A 13167-nucleotide genomic window follows, 5' to 3' on the forward strand; every position below is an offset into this window, starting at 1 on the left:
TAGGTTATGGTACATAGAATAAAAAGTTCCTATAAGCACGTGCTCTCAGTTGAAGCAAAAGTAACTAATTTTAAATTTTCTGTCACAACATCGATACTGATCAATACTGCTCGATACAATTACTATACATAAAGAATGGTATAGATCTGCGATGTCTCTTTTTGTTTCTTGAACGTTGTTTATTTATAAAATTGCACAGTTACATATTTGGTATTCTTAGTCTAATATAAACAAAGAAAACGAGAAAAAGAGATTATACAGACTGTTACAGACACCTGTTACGTGGTAAATTACAGATTTATATCTTGTAAAATATTTTAATAAACGCTATATAAATAAAAAGAATATGTATTTTATGCAAAAAGGAGGATATTCCACTTGATTGTTTTCGTAGTTTTCACAAGTAAGTTTTCAAAACTACCAACTACTACAGTAATTGAATATAAGTTTATTTAATGTATAACAATATTATTAATTATTATTAATTATTAGTATAAATGTAATGTATAACAATATTGTTTATTTTCATATTTCACTGCTAAACAGGATCTATAGACCCTCAACAGGTGCCCGATGAGCACCCCACCCCACTCCTGTAGGAGGACGGGATAGTCCCAAAACAATCCCCAACAAGTCCCAAAATAGGAGTATTTTTAAAAGGTTTGTTAATAAAACTGAACGAAAATAATATTTAGGTTGTTAGTGTTATATTTTATGACGATAAAGCGCATGCCAAAGTGTGTAAAATATTCGGAGCTAATTTTAATTACATTAATGAAGAAAATTTGAAGACTTTTATAGATAACCCAACTACTTCTAAGCCTGTATATGTATTTTTTTATCCGTGTCATATATGGTAAAGTTAGTTTATAATTATTTTGAATTAAAAGGACCCATTATTTTATTTGTAAAGAGTTTGCATGATAAGCAAAAGCATGAGTGCTTACATTGGGTCTGTAAAAAAATATCAAAGTGGATGGTAAGAGGAATAATTCTACTAACATCAACTTTCTCTGCTGTTTAATTCACTAGAGCTTATTGGTTTGGATTACAGGTGACTTCATTAACAATAAAAGGAGTAAAGGTGGAAGTACACTTGTGGAATTATTTTGTTTTTGGTAAATTCATCAGTTTCTTCTTTGGTAGATCGGAGAATTGATCCAATTGCCAGCTGGACCGTAGTTGCACACTAGGTAGTAGTTACTCCCTTCACCATTCTGGTAGATGATCTTACCGCAGCCGATCTTATACGAGTCGGCCCAGACTAATTGAGTGTAGTGACCCACGCCGTTAAGGTTCCTGATAAAGTAAAGTAAACGAGTCGTGAGTACTACTTCAGAAATCATGGCGTGGAAGACTTACGTCAATTTGTCCACCAGGCGATTATCCATATTTTCCACTTCGTTGTACCACGCCGTTATCAAGTCCGACGGTTTGGAGTTTTGTTGTCCAGTAGTCCAGGTAAGCGCCACGTTCTGTCCGACTCCGAAACGTTCTGCAATGCAATTAAATAGCATTTCGCCATTGAAGAGATGACACTCTGTTCCATAGCAACAAACGTTCATGCATCAGAGAGTTAATTAGAGCCTTACCGACACTTCTGCACGAGTCGTGTCCGAAGTTGCATTGATTAGCCCACCTCTGGGCTACCGTGGCCAATTCGTCGTCCCAAGACTGAAACGATTCACCAAATCGCTCGATACTGACTTTCTCAATATATACAATCTTGCCATGATCAGTGGACGATTTATGATTAAAGGAGGTATTTAAGAAGAAACATACGTAAAATTAGAAATGGCGGACTAAAATCTACAATAATCGACGGATTTCGATGAAAATCGAAATCGGATTTTCTAAACGCTGACATCAGATTCGTGAAAAAATATCTCTTCTAGAACCGATGCAACACTTTATTTTAAGACATATAATCCTGTTAACTATTCGAATACGTCAAAAATACTTTAAGATGACGTTTTCAACGTATTATACTGCAAAAGAATTCGACGTTTTGAAATAGTCAAGCTACCATAATCTTCATGTTCGTCGCTGCAGGTTGTGGTCCTGGGTTGCCTCTGTGTTCTGCACCGCTGGCCACGAACTGCCTAAGCTCGTTATGCTTGTTAACGATTTCATCCTTTTCGCTGTTAGTGAAGCCTGTGCTCTGGACCTTGCCACACGCTGGTGCTGGATTCGGGTTCTGGAGAAACGAAAATACTTCAGAATAAATTTTCATTCGGACAAAGCAAACCTGCATGGCCATTCTTCTCGTTTAATCGTAAATCTAGGAAAAATCGTCTATCTTAAAATAAACAAAATTATGTTAAATACTGACCGGATACAAGCACAAAGTTTGTGTTTGGCCATCGCGCGCGCATCTGTTATTGCTGCAGTCGATAGCTTCGCTTGGCATCGCCAAACACGCAATTGCAGCGACGAGGATGACCTTCATGGATGCCATTACTTTTGTTTTCGTGATTAACGAGTGGATATACCTTTTGTCGGGGATCAAAGCAATAAAACGGAAAAACAATTAATCGAGTAAAGTAAAGTGGCCTTTGTTTGAACGCTGCGGAAAGTGGGACCAATACTTTTACAATTTCGTTATAGTAGTATTATTTGAAGATGTTTGCTATGAATATAAATGATAACTGTATTTAAACATTAATTAATGCTTTTGGATGGATTCAACGAGCCTTCTCTACCTCAAGCAGGTATGCGAAGAGCGAGAGCTCATTCTTCGACGATCTGCGACGATCCTTCGAGCGGTATGGATCTCGCGATCGCGCATCCGCGTCTTGTGTCCCTCTTATTTTTGCTTATGTAGTATTGTATTGCTTATGTACCTTAGTTTAGTCTAGCTAGTTTTAAAGCATGGATGTACGAGTGTCTGTCCTTTGTCAAATAATTATTAATCATTTGTTCAATTCTTTTGTTTGTTCTTAGGTCCATATTGGACTCGCAACTTCGTTCTCCACTTCGGTTACTACTACTTGATGCTATAAGCAGAGTGACCAACCGTGTGAGACCTGGTAATCGGTATTATTCGTGACGTACAATCTTTAAGCTAACGGCTGCGTACTTGTAATAAGATCTTTAGATATAAGAAGTCCAAAATGTAAAGTGTAAAGTGAGATTAGATTTAGATTAGCAGGGACAAGTGTCTGGTACTAGTAGTTCGCAAAAGAACAAACTATCCAATATATACTTAGTATTCAGAAAAATTCATTTTTATAAATGATATATTAACATTAATATATTTTCATCAATTTTGTTTTCTTGCACTATATGAAATTATCCTATTTGTAATGTACTAGACAACCAAGATATTCAATATTTCGAGGCACTCAAAGTTATACAATCATTTAAAGATTATATCATTATGCAAACTACTTAACTTTGCGTATCTTTGCCTCTTGGTTCTAATCTAACGAGAGCAAACTCAACCTAAATTGTGTACACTAAATTTAAAAAGAAGCAAACTTTGTTTCATATTTACGAAACACTCGCGGAAGGATTGAAACGTAATAACAATAAACTCGCTTTACACGTCGTATTGTTTGACGAATAATATTAAACCAATGTCTAACCGTTTGCGATCTGAATTTTCTGATTTCAGTACATTTTTGTCGAACCTCACTCGACATAGGACCGCAAAGTGTTAATGGTCCACAAAAACAAAAATCAAAGAATACTCACTCAGGAAGATAATAAGCGAAGTGCAAAGAGAATGACACACTCTTTGGTACAATATTTGTCGTTTTTCCGTCTTTGAAGCGTCACCTGCGATTGCCAGCGGGACACAAGCTAATAGCGAACGAGCACGTTCGAATTTATCGCCGGCCTTATCGATCATTCGTAGAATCACCTGGTAGCCTACCGGTTAACTAGATTTTTCTTGCCTTGTGAATTTGCTAGTTCTAGAGAAATAAAAATCGATATCTGTACAAATTGCGAAAAAGTATACTCAAGATTCTACGAAGAAAGCGCTATCAAACGTTAATTACGATGTATGCTATGAGTTTTTGCACTTTCATTTTTCATTCTTTTGTTTAACGATAAAAAGAGTGGTAACATAAATTTTAATGAATGTGTAATCAATATATCACTGGTCGTCGACGGCTCGTCGTTGGCGGAGTTTTCCTGGAAAGAGATTTTTGTGTGAAAATTCTGTTATGAGAACGAGACGTAAAATAAAATAGGATCATTACAGATTTTTATGAATTTATGGGCGAATGCACAAGAATATGCAACAGTATTCTCTATTATGGCGTATTATTTTGTATTATTCTGTACTGTACTCTATTTTCATTTATTATTCTGGTATCATACTTTTTATATCGGATGTTAAATGTTATTAATATTGAATTAATAATATAAAAATGTATCGAAAGTAAAATTCATATTATAATATATCCGGAGTAAAATAAATTCCTATTGAGGCTCAATTTTTGTATGTACGCTTGTAAAGATATTTTCAGCATAAAGATGCGTTAAGTATCGTAGTCTAACTGATCTTGATGAAAAACAGTTTCAAGACACTGAATTTTGATACACGGTGTACAATAACAACTTAAAAGCGCTATCCTAATGAATTTTCGACAAATTCAAATAATTAACCGAATTGATTATTTATGAGATGCCTTGAAGTAAAATGACAAAGGTCTTGAACAACAAGGAAATAAACAAAACACTGCGTATCACTCTGACATTATCTAAGACGTAGTAATTATATGACAACGTTTTTAGTTTCCACACACAAAAATAGAATAATGGAACAATATTTCAACGACGTATCTATAGTTTGACAAGTGCAGTATGATTTATGAGAGCCTCTTGCATGAAATGTAAAACCAAAATGTAAAATTTGGCCAGAACTTCGATACGTAGCAGACATTTCTTATGCCACCTCTTCGCATATCATGTTCTCCTGATACCAAAATCTAAAATTCAACGCACAGTAGGCGCGGAGCCCCTGTTGAATGGCAACCGATTCTAGGCAGTTTGTAGGCCTGGTTGTGATATGGTAGGCGCAGAGGTGCCCCTGGTATGCGGCAACCTATACTATCCGGTTTGTCGGCCCGGTTGCCATCTCGTAGGCGCAGAGGTGCCCCTGGTACGCAGCAACCTAAGGTAGCTGTTTTATCGTTTCGGTTGCCGTCACGAAGGCGTAGAGGTGTCCCTAGTATGCGGCAACCTATACTAGCTGTTTTGTCATTTCGGTTGCCGTCACGTAGGCGCATATCCCTTTAATTGCAACTTTAATTGTATCAATTACTACCTCCTTTTATTAGAAATCATAATAAATGATAATTTAGGAATTGGTATTACGGAAAATATATCGTTATTAATACTTTCTATATTTGAGATTTGTTTTGACTAGTTAGTTAGGAAAGACTCTCTAACTGTATAATCTATCTAATCTGTCTAACAGTCCGTGGCTCTAAACATTCAACTAAAAAGAGAAAATAATCTTAAAATATCAAAAGTGCAACAAGAATTTGTTTAACTTTGTAAGAGTACTCTCCTGATGCAACTAACTTACCATAGACATTACATTCGAAAAGATTTCATTGGGAATAATCAGGATTGTTGTACGAACAGCCAATGCAGCCTGCAAGTTTTCTTTATTAAATACCAGTAATCGTAACGGAGAGAATCGTCAAATTAGGCACCTGCGTCTGCTCGAACGTTAAAAACGGATGTAAAAACGCAACAAGAGTTCAATTACGCGTGAAATTACACTGAATCCTCTCGAAAATAACAATTCAGCATAAAGCGTAAGAAACAGATCGTTAAAACACAAACGTTTTGTTACTTAAAACTGAACGCATTCGTAAAAATAGAGGTATTCCTCCAACAGATATGATACAAACTGGAAAAGGCGACAATCGATTGGCTTTAATATTCTTATTGCGGTAGGTATAATGCGATAATATTCGTCTTAATACTTGATCAGTAACTATAAAGAGTATTAAGTTAGCCACTCTAACCGAACTCGTTACTTTGGACGCACGTTTCGAGTGTTTTCCTTTTCCAAATATAATTGCAGAATCTCTGCGCATTAGTATCGGGTTACTGTATGCATATTATTCGATAAACGAGTACAATGTTTTTTTTTTTTTTTAAATCGGATACAGGAAAGGGTATGAATACGTCGACACGTTTACATTGTTTTTTTTCCTATTTCGTTGAATTTCATAGCAGAATAATCAGTACAGACCTAAAACAGACGACGTCGAACCGTTAAATACTCGTGCATTATTGTACACTTATTATTATCGAATATATCGAACATCATTTTCATATAAGATATTTCAGGCTTTCATGACCTGGTTCTTCATGGGTGATATTAATCAAGGTTTGTAGGTGTAAGTCGTGTTCTTTGGATAAGATACTCTAATATTTTGAGGCATGTTGTAGCTAGAGTCCTCGAGAGTCAAATTAGACAAAGTGATATTTACTAGGTTAGATCTAGATAGAGTCTGCGTTCTTTAAATTGGAAAAGAACCAATGACCGTGTGCTTTTATTTAATACAATTTATCAGAAAAACAATGCTCCAAACCGTAATTCTCTTTCACGTTCAGTTTGGAAGATATATTCATTCAAAGTTTGTTAAGAAGAAGAATTTGAACGATGGAAAACATAGTAATTCTCAAGTATTATCTATTATCTATCAATTTAAGTTTGACTTACTTCTACATAGCTATATCAATGCGTCGTTTGCCCCGTGAAGAGCCCAGCTACAATCCTGCTGAACCATCGAATAATCTCACCCCAAAGAACACGAATTACACCCAAAGAACTCGGTTATACATCATTCTCGTATAGTTCATAATAATAAAACGCCCGTAACGTTACATATAATGTCCAAATAATCGGGACCACCGTCCCAATTACCATTTCACACATTCTCCTAAGAAACAAACATCTGGAAAAGTCTTTTAAAACTCATACTCACTCGCGTGTGCATTTTAAAGGAACATCGTACACGTTTGTTGCAAACATCATCGTACACGTTGAGGAGCAATATCCTTATGCAATAAATTACACCTATCGTCCAACGTATAAAATCATCTCAATCTCTCTCCCTCTCCGACCTTTTTCTCTCTCTTTCACACACACACACGCGCGCACGCACGCACGCACGCACGCACGCACGCACGCACACTATTTAAACTCGAAAATTGTATTTTATTCGATGTACCTTCTCGCTCACACATTTCTCTCAACGTTTCTCTATCGTCGCTCGATGACTAGAAACATCGTTTCGCGGATATCATTTGGTAAAAAAATTATGCGAAAATGGAAAATAGTCGTAGAAAAAATAAACTCGGCCCGAGGCAGCATCCAACCTCGTTTCTGGAACACCATGGTTTGGCGATTGCTCTCGTCGAGGCGCGACGCTGCCTCCCTGGGGGCTTTCCTTTCATCTTGGGCACAGTAACTAACACACGCTTAGAGTCCTCGCGATTGGGCGGAGTACCTGGTCAACGGGGGAGTCGCTGACGGATTCACGAGCTCGCAAGACGCCCGTGGCTCGCTGAAAATAAATATTCTCTGCTGGACTTTTCCTGACTCCCTGGCAAACATAATTAATTCGTCTGTTCCGCGCTCTGCGCCTGCTTTTCGATCTTTCTCGCCAGCTCGGGGCTCATGTGAGGATGCGGGAACGGTAGCACCGGTTTCTTCAGGATCGTAGGCTTCACCTTAACCTGGGGCTTGAACGAGGACACCTGGCTGCCGCCTGTTAAGTGCATGTCCGCGAATTTCGCGACGATCTTCGGCGTGGAGCGCGGAGACCTGATGGATATCGAGTCGGACAGCTGATTGGAGCTGGCGGACCTGACCATCTCCTCGGACTCTTGTTCAGGATCGTTCTCAGTCTCCAGGCGCTTCAGCTTCGACCCTTCAGGATTCGTCTTCGTGTTTTTCTTGAGCGTGCACTGGTTCTGCTTGGCGAATCTTTCAGCAGCTGTGCTCATGTCTGGAGATTCGGGACCTCCGGTAGGAGAAGTGGCTGCTTCAGCGCGACAAGGTTGAACAGGAGTCTCTTCGTCGGAGCTGCTCAAACTGCCAGACGAGGCAGACTTTTTGCTCGCGTCTTGCGCCGACAAAGGCAGGTCCATCACGAGGTCTGGTGTGTGCTTCTGACGCATCTCGCGGAACTCTTGAGAACTACGAAATAGCTTGTGATTAGGAGGTGCAGGTGGGTTCAGCTGGGTCTGCGACGTGGCCCTCCTCTGCCAGAGTTCGCGATTTGCCGAGAAGGTTGGCTGCTCTTGCAGCTCCTCGCCTTGGCCTACCGCGTTGTTCGCTTGCAAAGGGTTCGCAGTCTGCTGCACCGAATCCCCCATGCTCTGGGACTTCCAGTGTTGCTTCCTGCTCGTTGCACGCTTCGAACCCCCGTCCAAGCTCATCGAGGAAACGCGTTCAACGTCTTCCACCTCTTCGTTGCACTGTTGCTGCTGATGCACCTCGCTGAACATTTTCTCGGTCTCTCCATTGTTGCTGATGATGACTGGAATCGTATCCTTGGGGTGCTCGGAACCAAACACGTGCTTCTCTTTCTCAGGCGTGCCTGATACCTTCGCTCCTTTGCAATCCTGAAAAAAGTTTTATGCTTATGTGAAATCTGCTGTTTGTTATGAAACGTTGTAATCGATGGAGTAGAATTGGGAGACTAACGACGCTTTTAGAATTACCAACCATTGTTTTCTTGAAATGTAAATTATTTTCTGTCTTGTTACGCGTACGTAGTGCCCTGGAATTGTATCGCAGGCTAGGAAGTGACCAGAACTGTCTGCAATTTATTGGGGGAGCTCCGAAATACCCAATGTGTGCGTGGAATGTTAACTTGTTATTTAGAATATTTCACGTTTCGTGATTAGACTGCAGATCTTTATACAAAATGAAATGTTTGTAAATTTAATTGTAAACATTTAAGCTAAATAGAAATTTATTTTACTTTGGAAATAATATGATACGAATTTTGCTTTCAGTATTAATAATATTTTATATCGAATACAGAATATATGATGATATAATGATAGATGAAAGTACAGAATAATGCAGCTCGGTACAGAATGATACAGAATAATAGAGAAGAATACAAAGTAATACAGAATAGAAGAAAATAATATTTTACTTTCAATGTTCTTTTATATTTTTTCATATTGTTTGGATTTTGTAGTTTCTTGTACATTCAAATTTCCTATGAATGCATAAAGATCTGCAGTCTATGATGATTTACAACTGGACAATTTCGGTGACAGAATTGATATACTGAAGTGATGGTAGAAAAAATTGAATGACACGTTAAGACAGAAAAATATGTTAACAGCGAATACGTTAAGAGACTCTCAAGGTATATGGTTGATTTAAATGTATACCTGCTGCATGCGTTAAACTTGTTACCCCTTTGTATCCTTTGTATCGTAACGAGTTTGTGTAACCTTTGTATATACAGGGTGACTCACCTAAGACTTCTTTTTAAAATATCCGTTGCTTTTGATGGTATAAAAATATAGTAAGAAAAATGTTTAGTTTGGAGGGAATCATGGTGTGATAGGCAAAGAAATTATCTCGAGGCCATCAATGTTTTCTTTTTAACGGGACAGGATTATTTTCATTATTGTAATTTTGTGTGTTAAGGTCAAAAATCTAAGTGTTCGTATAATTATGATACGCATTGTATGTTATTCTCTGAACGAAACAATTTTTCTCTTGAAACATATCTTTGTACAATTAAAAACAACAGAGATATTTTCAGGAGAAGTCTTAAATGACTCACCCTGTAGATATGGTATATATGTGGCTTATAGTTATTAACCGTTTGCACTCCTAAAGGCCAACTGTACCGTCCAAGCGCTTAGAGGCGTTCTACTCCTAACGCCAGCTGTACTGCTCGGATACTTAGAGGGGCGTCCTACTATAAATAATAAAATAAATATAAGATTTTCATTAAACTATATTAATTCATACATTATAATGCTTATGTTTTGGGTTAATCAAGATGTAAAGTTTGAAAAAAAAAAACAAGTAGTATGATCTAACAAATTGGTCAACATTTTCTCGTGGGGTGATTACCAACGTGTAACCTAATCGTTTGGAGTGCAAAGGGTTAACGATGGAATGCAAAAGGTTTTACAGATTTGTTACAAAAGATACACAGATATAAAGTAGTAAAAGCCATATACATACATATACAATATATACAGGATCGGACACCTAAGACTTCTTAAACGTCTTCATTGGTTTAAACGATATGAAAGAATTGGTCTGATATACACTTTCCAGTTTCGAAGAGGCAATGTATCTATACAAAAAATAGGTGGTCATGTTTTATGCGATTTCAGGGTGATTGGTGATTTTTAAGGAGAAGTCTTGGATGACTCGTCCTATATATTACCATACATATCAGAAGTACATAAAATTAGCAGTCCGTTTGTGTTATACAGCATAGTCGCGCAGATTTAACAATAGAATAGGAAAACGTGAGGTGCGTAAGATCGACGTTCATGCCAAGGTAGGATTAAAAACTGCTCGTAAAACTGACAATGAACAGGATGAATACAAGCAGGCAAACGTGTAAATATATATATATAAAAATCAGGCCGATGCGTCACGCGATACCTATCTTGCTACGGATGCCGATAACGAAGTTAAATGTTAACTAGACTTTGAGGGGAGGGTGAGGTGCATATTTTACTCACCTAAGCCAAAAGAATATCCGCTGGATAAGTAGACTCTGCGAGTAGTATTCCCTTTTGGTTTCGTCTATAGACTGAAATTGTTTTATAGAATGCTAGGATTCACAAACCAACCGAACCGTTAAACAGAGGCAGTCCTTCAACGAAACGAAAAACACAAACGACAGAACCACACGACACTGGCAGCAGTTTTATTCGAACAGTTTTTAGTCCGTTTCGGCCACTACCTATGTACGTGAAACTTTCTCGTCAACTAAAGGCTGACTAAACGTATATCTGGAAAAACAGCAACCATCCCAACTATTAACATCGAAAGTCGTGATATCGGTAAAACAACAACAAAACAAAAGAGAAATAAAATATGTGGCGCAAGACAACAAAGGACACAAGGCGAGACAAGACAAAGAGACCGAGGCACATGCAGCAACAAACACGTATATTTCTATTTTATTTACAAATGTATCGTACAAATAATTACAGCTAGTCGAGATGCCGCGATCTCGAGTAAAAATAAACTTAACGTAGCTTTAGATTCGTCTCCAGGTTCACCGGTTCGCTATTTGGTAAAAACAAGATCTCGTCTGATCCTCGAATCACAGACTCTAACCCAACATAAAAAATTGCGCGTCTCGCATTATCAAAATCTGGAACAATATGCTCGTTGTGTAGATTGTTCATTTTATTCCAGCCAAACCGTAGAATTGTCGTTCACACAGACACAGAGTAGTCTGACAGAGGCGAAACTATTTCTTTTTTTGGAATTTTTGGTGCTAATGGGCCCTGTAGTTTCAGGTTGAGGCCGATTCTAAGCAAGTTCAACAACTTTCGACAGTGATTCTAACTAAGGAGTAACAATGTTAGGATAATTTATCATAGTTTCGCCAAGTAAAATTGCCAGCATATGTGAACCCCACAGTTTCCAAACCTGCAACTACTTTTCATACTACTACGTTTCTAGATCTTTGCAAACATTTATCTCTGTTACTATTTATCAGATAGTAGGTAAAAGAGGAAAGAGAGACACTATAGAAATAGTGTATAGTGTAATATTTAAAGTTTAACCCTTTGCACTTGGATGTCCTTGGAACGACATTCTAAATCCAGCAAATTTTGGTAGAGATTACACAGGATAAGCTTTCATGAGCACAAAGAATTCTCAAAAGTGTAATGCTTCCTTGAAGGTTTCCATTCAAATAGGATTAAAGAATAAATCAAAATATGGTAAATAAATATAGGGTGCAGCATTTAAATTGGGAACACCTGAATACCTTCGTAATTATGAAAATAAATTTAGATAGGATTTTTGAATTTGGCGAAGTTAAAAAATTACATACTAGGAAAAATATTGTTAAGATCTGTATATACATGTATGTAATTTTATATATATATTAATAGACCTACACAGGTTTAAGTTCGTAGCCTTTTTATCTGAATAAACAGCAAACAATAGCTAATTTGGTTTGATCATCGCTAGATGACTATTGATTTCAGTGAAAATTCAGCCAAATTGAACCACCAAGAACCGACAATATTTGTTGCAATTTAATCTTCTTCTTAGAAGACACATACTAAGAATCGGTACCTGAAGAGCTGTTTCGCCTCCGTAAAAGTACTCTGCGATACAGCTTCAAAAAAAAAAATAAAAGTTCTTTCGGCTTCCAACGATTCTAATTTTACTAAACAGAAAGCAATGCTGGTTTCTAAGAGGTGCGATATGCAGGCAACGAGTGTCCGCGCCTTGAGAACGGCACTGTGTATTCAAAATCGTTTTCGTTGCTATTGCGTTTAAAGGGGAACGAATAACAGCACAACAGCCATGCACTTATGCCTAGAATTTACATTTTCCGAGTGCGCCGCAAAGAATGTAAAAAAGCAAACGAATTATGAAGAGAAAAAAAATCGAATACGAGTTGTTCATATGCTAAACAGTAGTTTCCAATACCTCTCGACTGATGATCGGTTGCGTGGACGAGATGCAAGAGACGTTTGCAACGACTGCTGGAACGACGCCGCTGTTGCTGCTATTGTCTGTCGCAACTGTGTTCATGGTTGCAGGGCCGTCGGACGTGGTGCCCGAAGACCAAGTAGCTGCATTGCTCGATGGTCCCATCAGCGGTGAATTGTTGCTCGAGAGCACGCTGTCGGCAGAGCTGGACGTTCTTCTTCTCATTGATTCTTCGCTGGACGACTTCAAGAGTTCCTTCTCGCGTTCCTCATCCCTGAACAAACGACGACAAATGTTTCAGGGTATTGAAAGAAGACTAACCGATCTGTACAGAAGCTTTGCAGCAGATGTCCTACTTAGAATTCAAAGAAAAGATCGTTTTATTATTGTTAGATACTGAAACCAACCCATATCCTGTTTCGATATACCAGGACATAGCATTTTCTAATAAAATTTAAGAAATGACTGAGATGTGTCTGTATAAAGAAAAAGAGATCACTACCCCATGCGAA

At 37.9% G+C, this 13167-nt stretch overlaps 2 protein-coding genes and 1 long non-coding RNA gene across 9 annotated transcripts in view; 1 reads left to right on the forward strand and 2 right to left on the reverse strand.

Moving 5' to 3' along the window:
- The first annotated feature begins 24 nt into the window (after positions 1-24).
- On the forward strand, positions 25-1235 carry LOC128888772 (uncharacterized). Its single transcript, XR_008460330.1, has 2 exons — positions 25-660; positions 792-1235. It is a non-coding gene; the product is annotated as an uncharacterized LOC128888772 (long non-coding RNA).
- Positions 1006-3850, reverse strand: LOC128888761 (venom allergen 3-like). Its single transcript, XM_054145877.1, has 6 exons — positions 3697-3850; positions 2333-2492; positions 2027-2197; positions 1593-1674; positions 1363-1495; positions 1006-1299 (listed from the first exon to the last, which is right to left on the reverse strand). The coding sequence occupies exons 2-6, from the start codon at positions 2456-2458 to the stop codon at positions 1128-1130; spliced, it is 684 nt and encodes a 227-aa protein (XP_054001852.1). The 5' UTR covers positions 2459-2492; positions 3697-3850; the 3' UTR covers positions 1006-1127.
- A 3135-nt stretch (positions 3851-6985) lies between these two features.
- The window catches only part of LOC128888725 (SLIT-ROBO Rho GTPase-activating protein 1-like), a 32907-nt gene continuing 26725 nt past the window's right edge, over positions 6986-13167 (reverse strand). For all 7 annotated transcript variants that reach the window (XM_054145811.1, XM_054145813.1, XM_054145817.1 and 4 more), the window contains 2 exons: positions 12653-12929; positions 6986-8604 (listed from right to left, as the gene is read on the reverse strand). In XM_054145811.1, coding sequence (XP_054001786.1) covers positions 7594-8604; positions 12653-12929 — 1288 coding nt within the window. In that variant the 3' untranslated portion in view covers positions 6986-7593. The remainder of the gene's footprint in view (positions 8605-12652; positions 12930-13167) is intronic.

The sequence above is a fragment of the Hylaeus anthracinus genome, unplaced genomic scaffold, assembly GCF_026225885.1.
Source record: "Hylaeus anthracinus isolate JK02 unplaced genomic scaffold, UHH_iyHylAnth1.0_haploid 11994, whole genome shotgun sequence".
Classification (NCBI taxonomy): domain Eukaryota; kingdom Metazoa; phylum Arthropoda; class Insecta; order Hymenoptera; family Colletidae; genus Hylaeus; species Hylaeus anthracinus.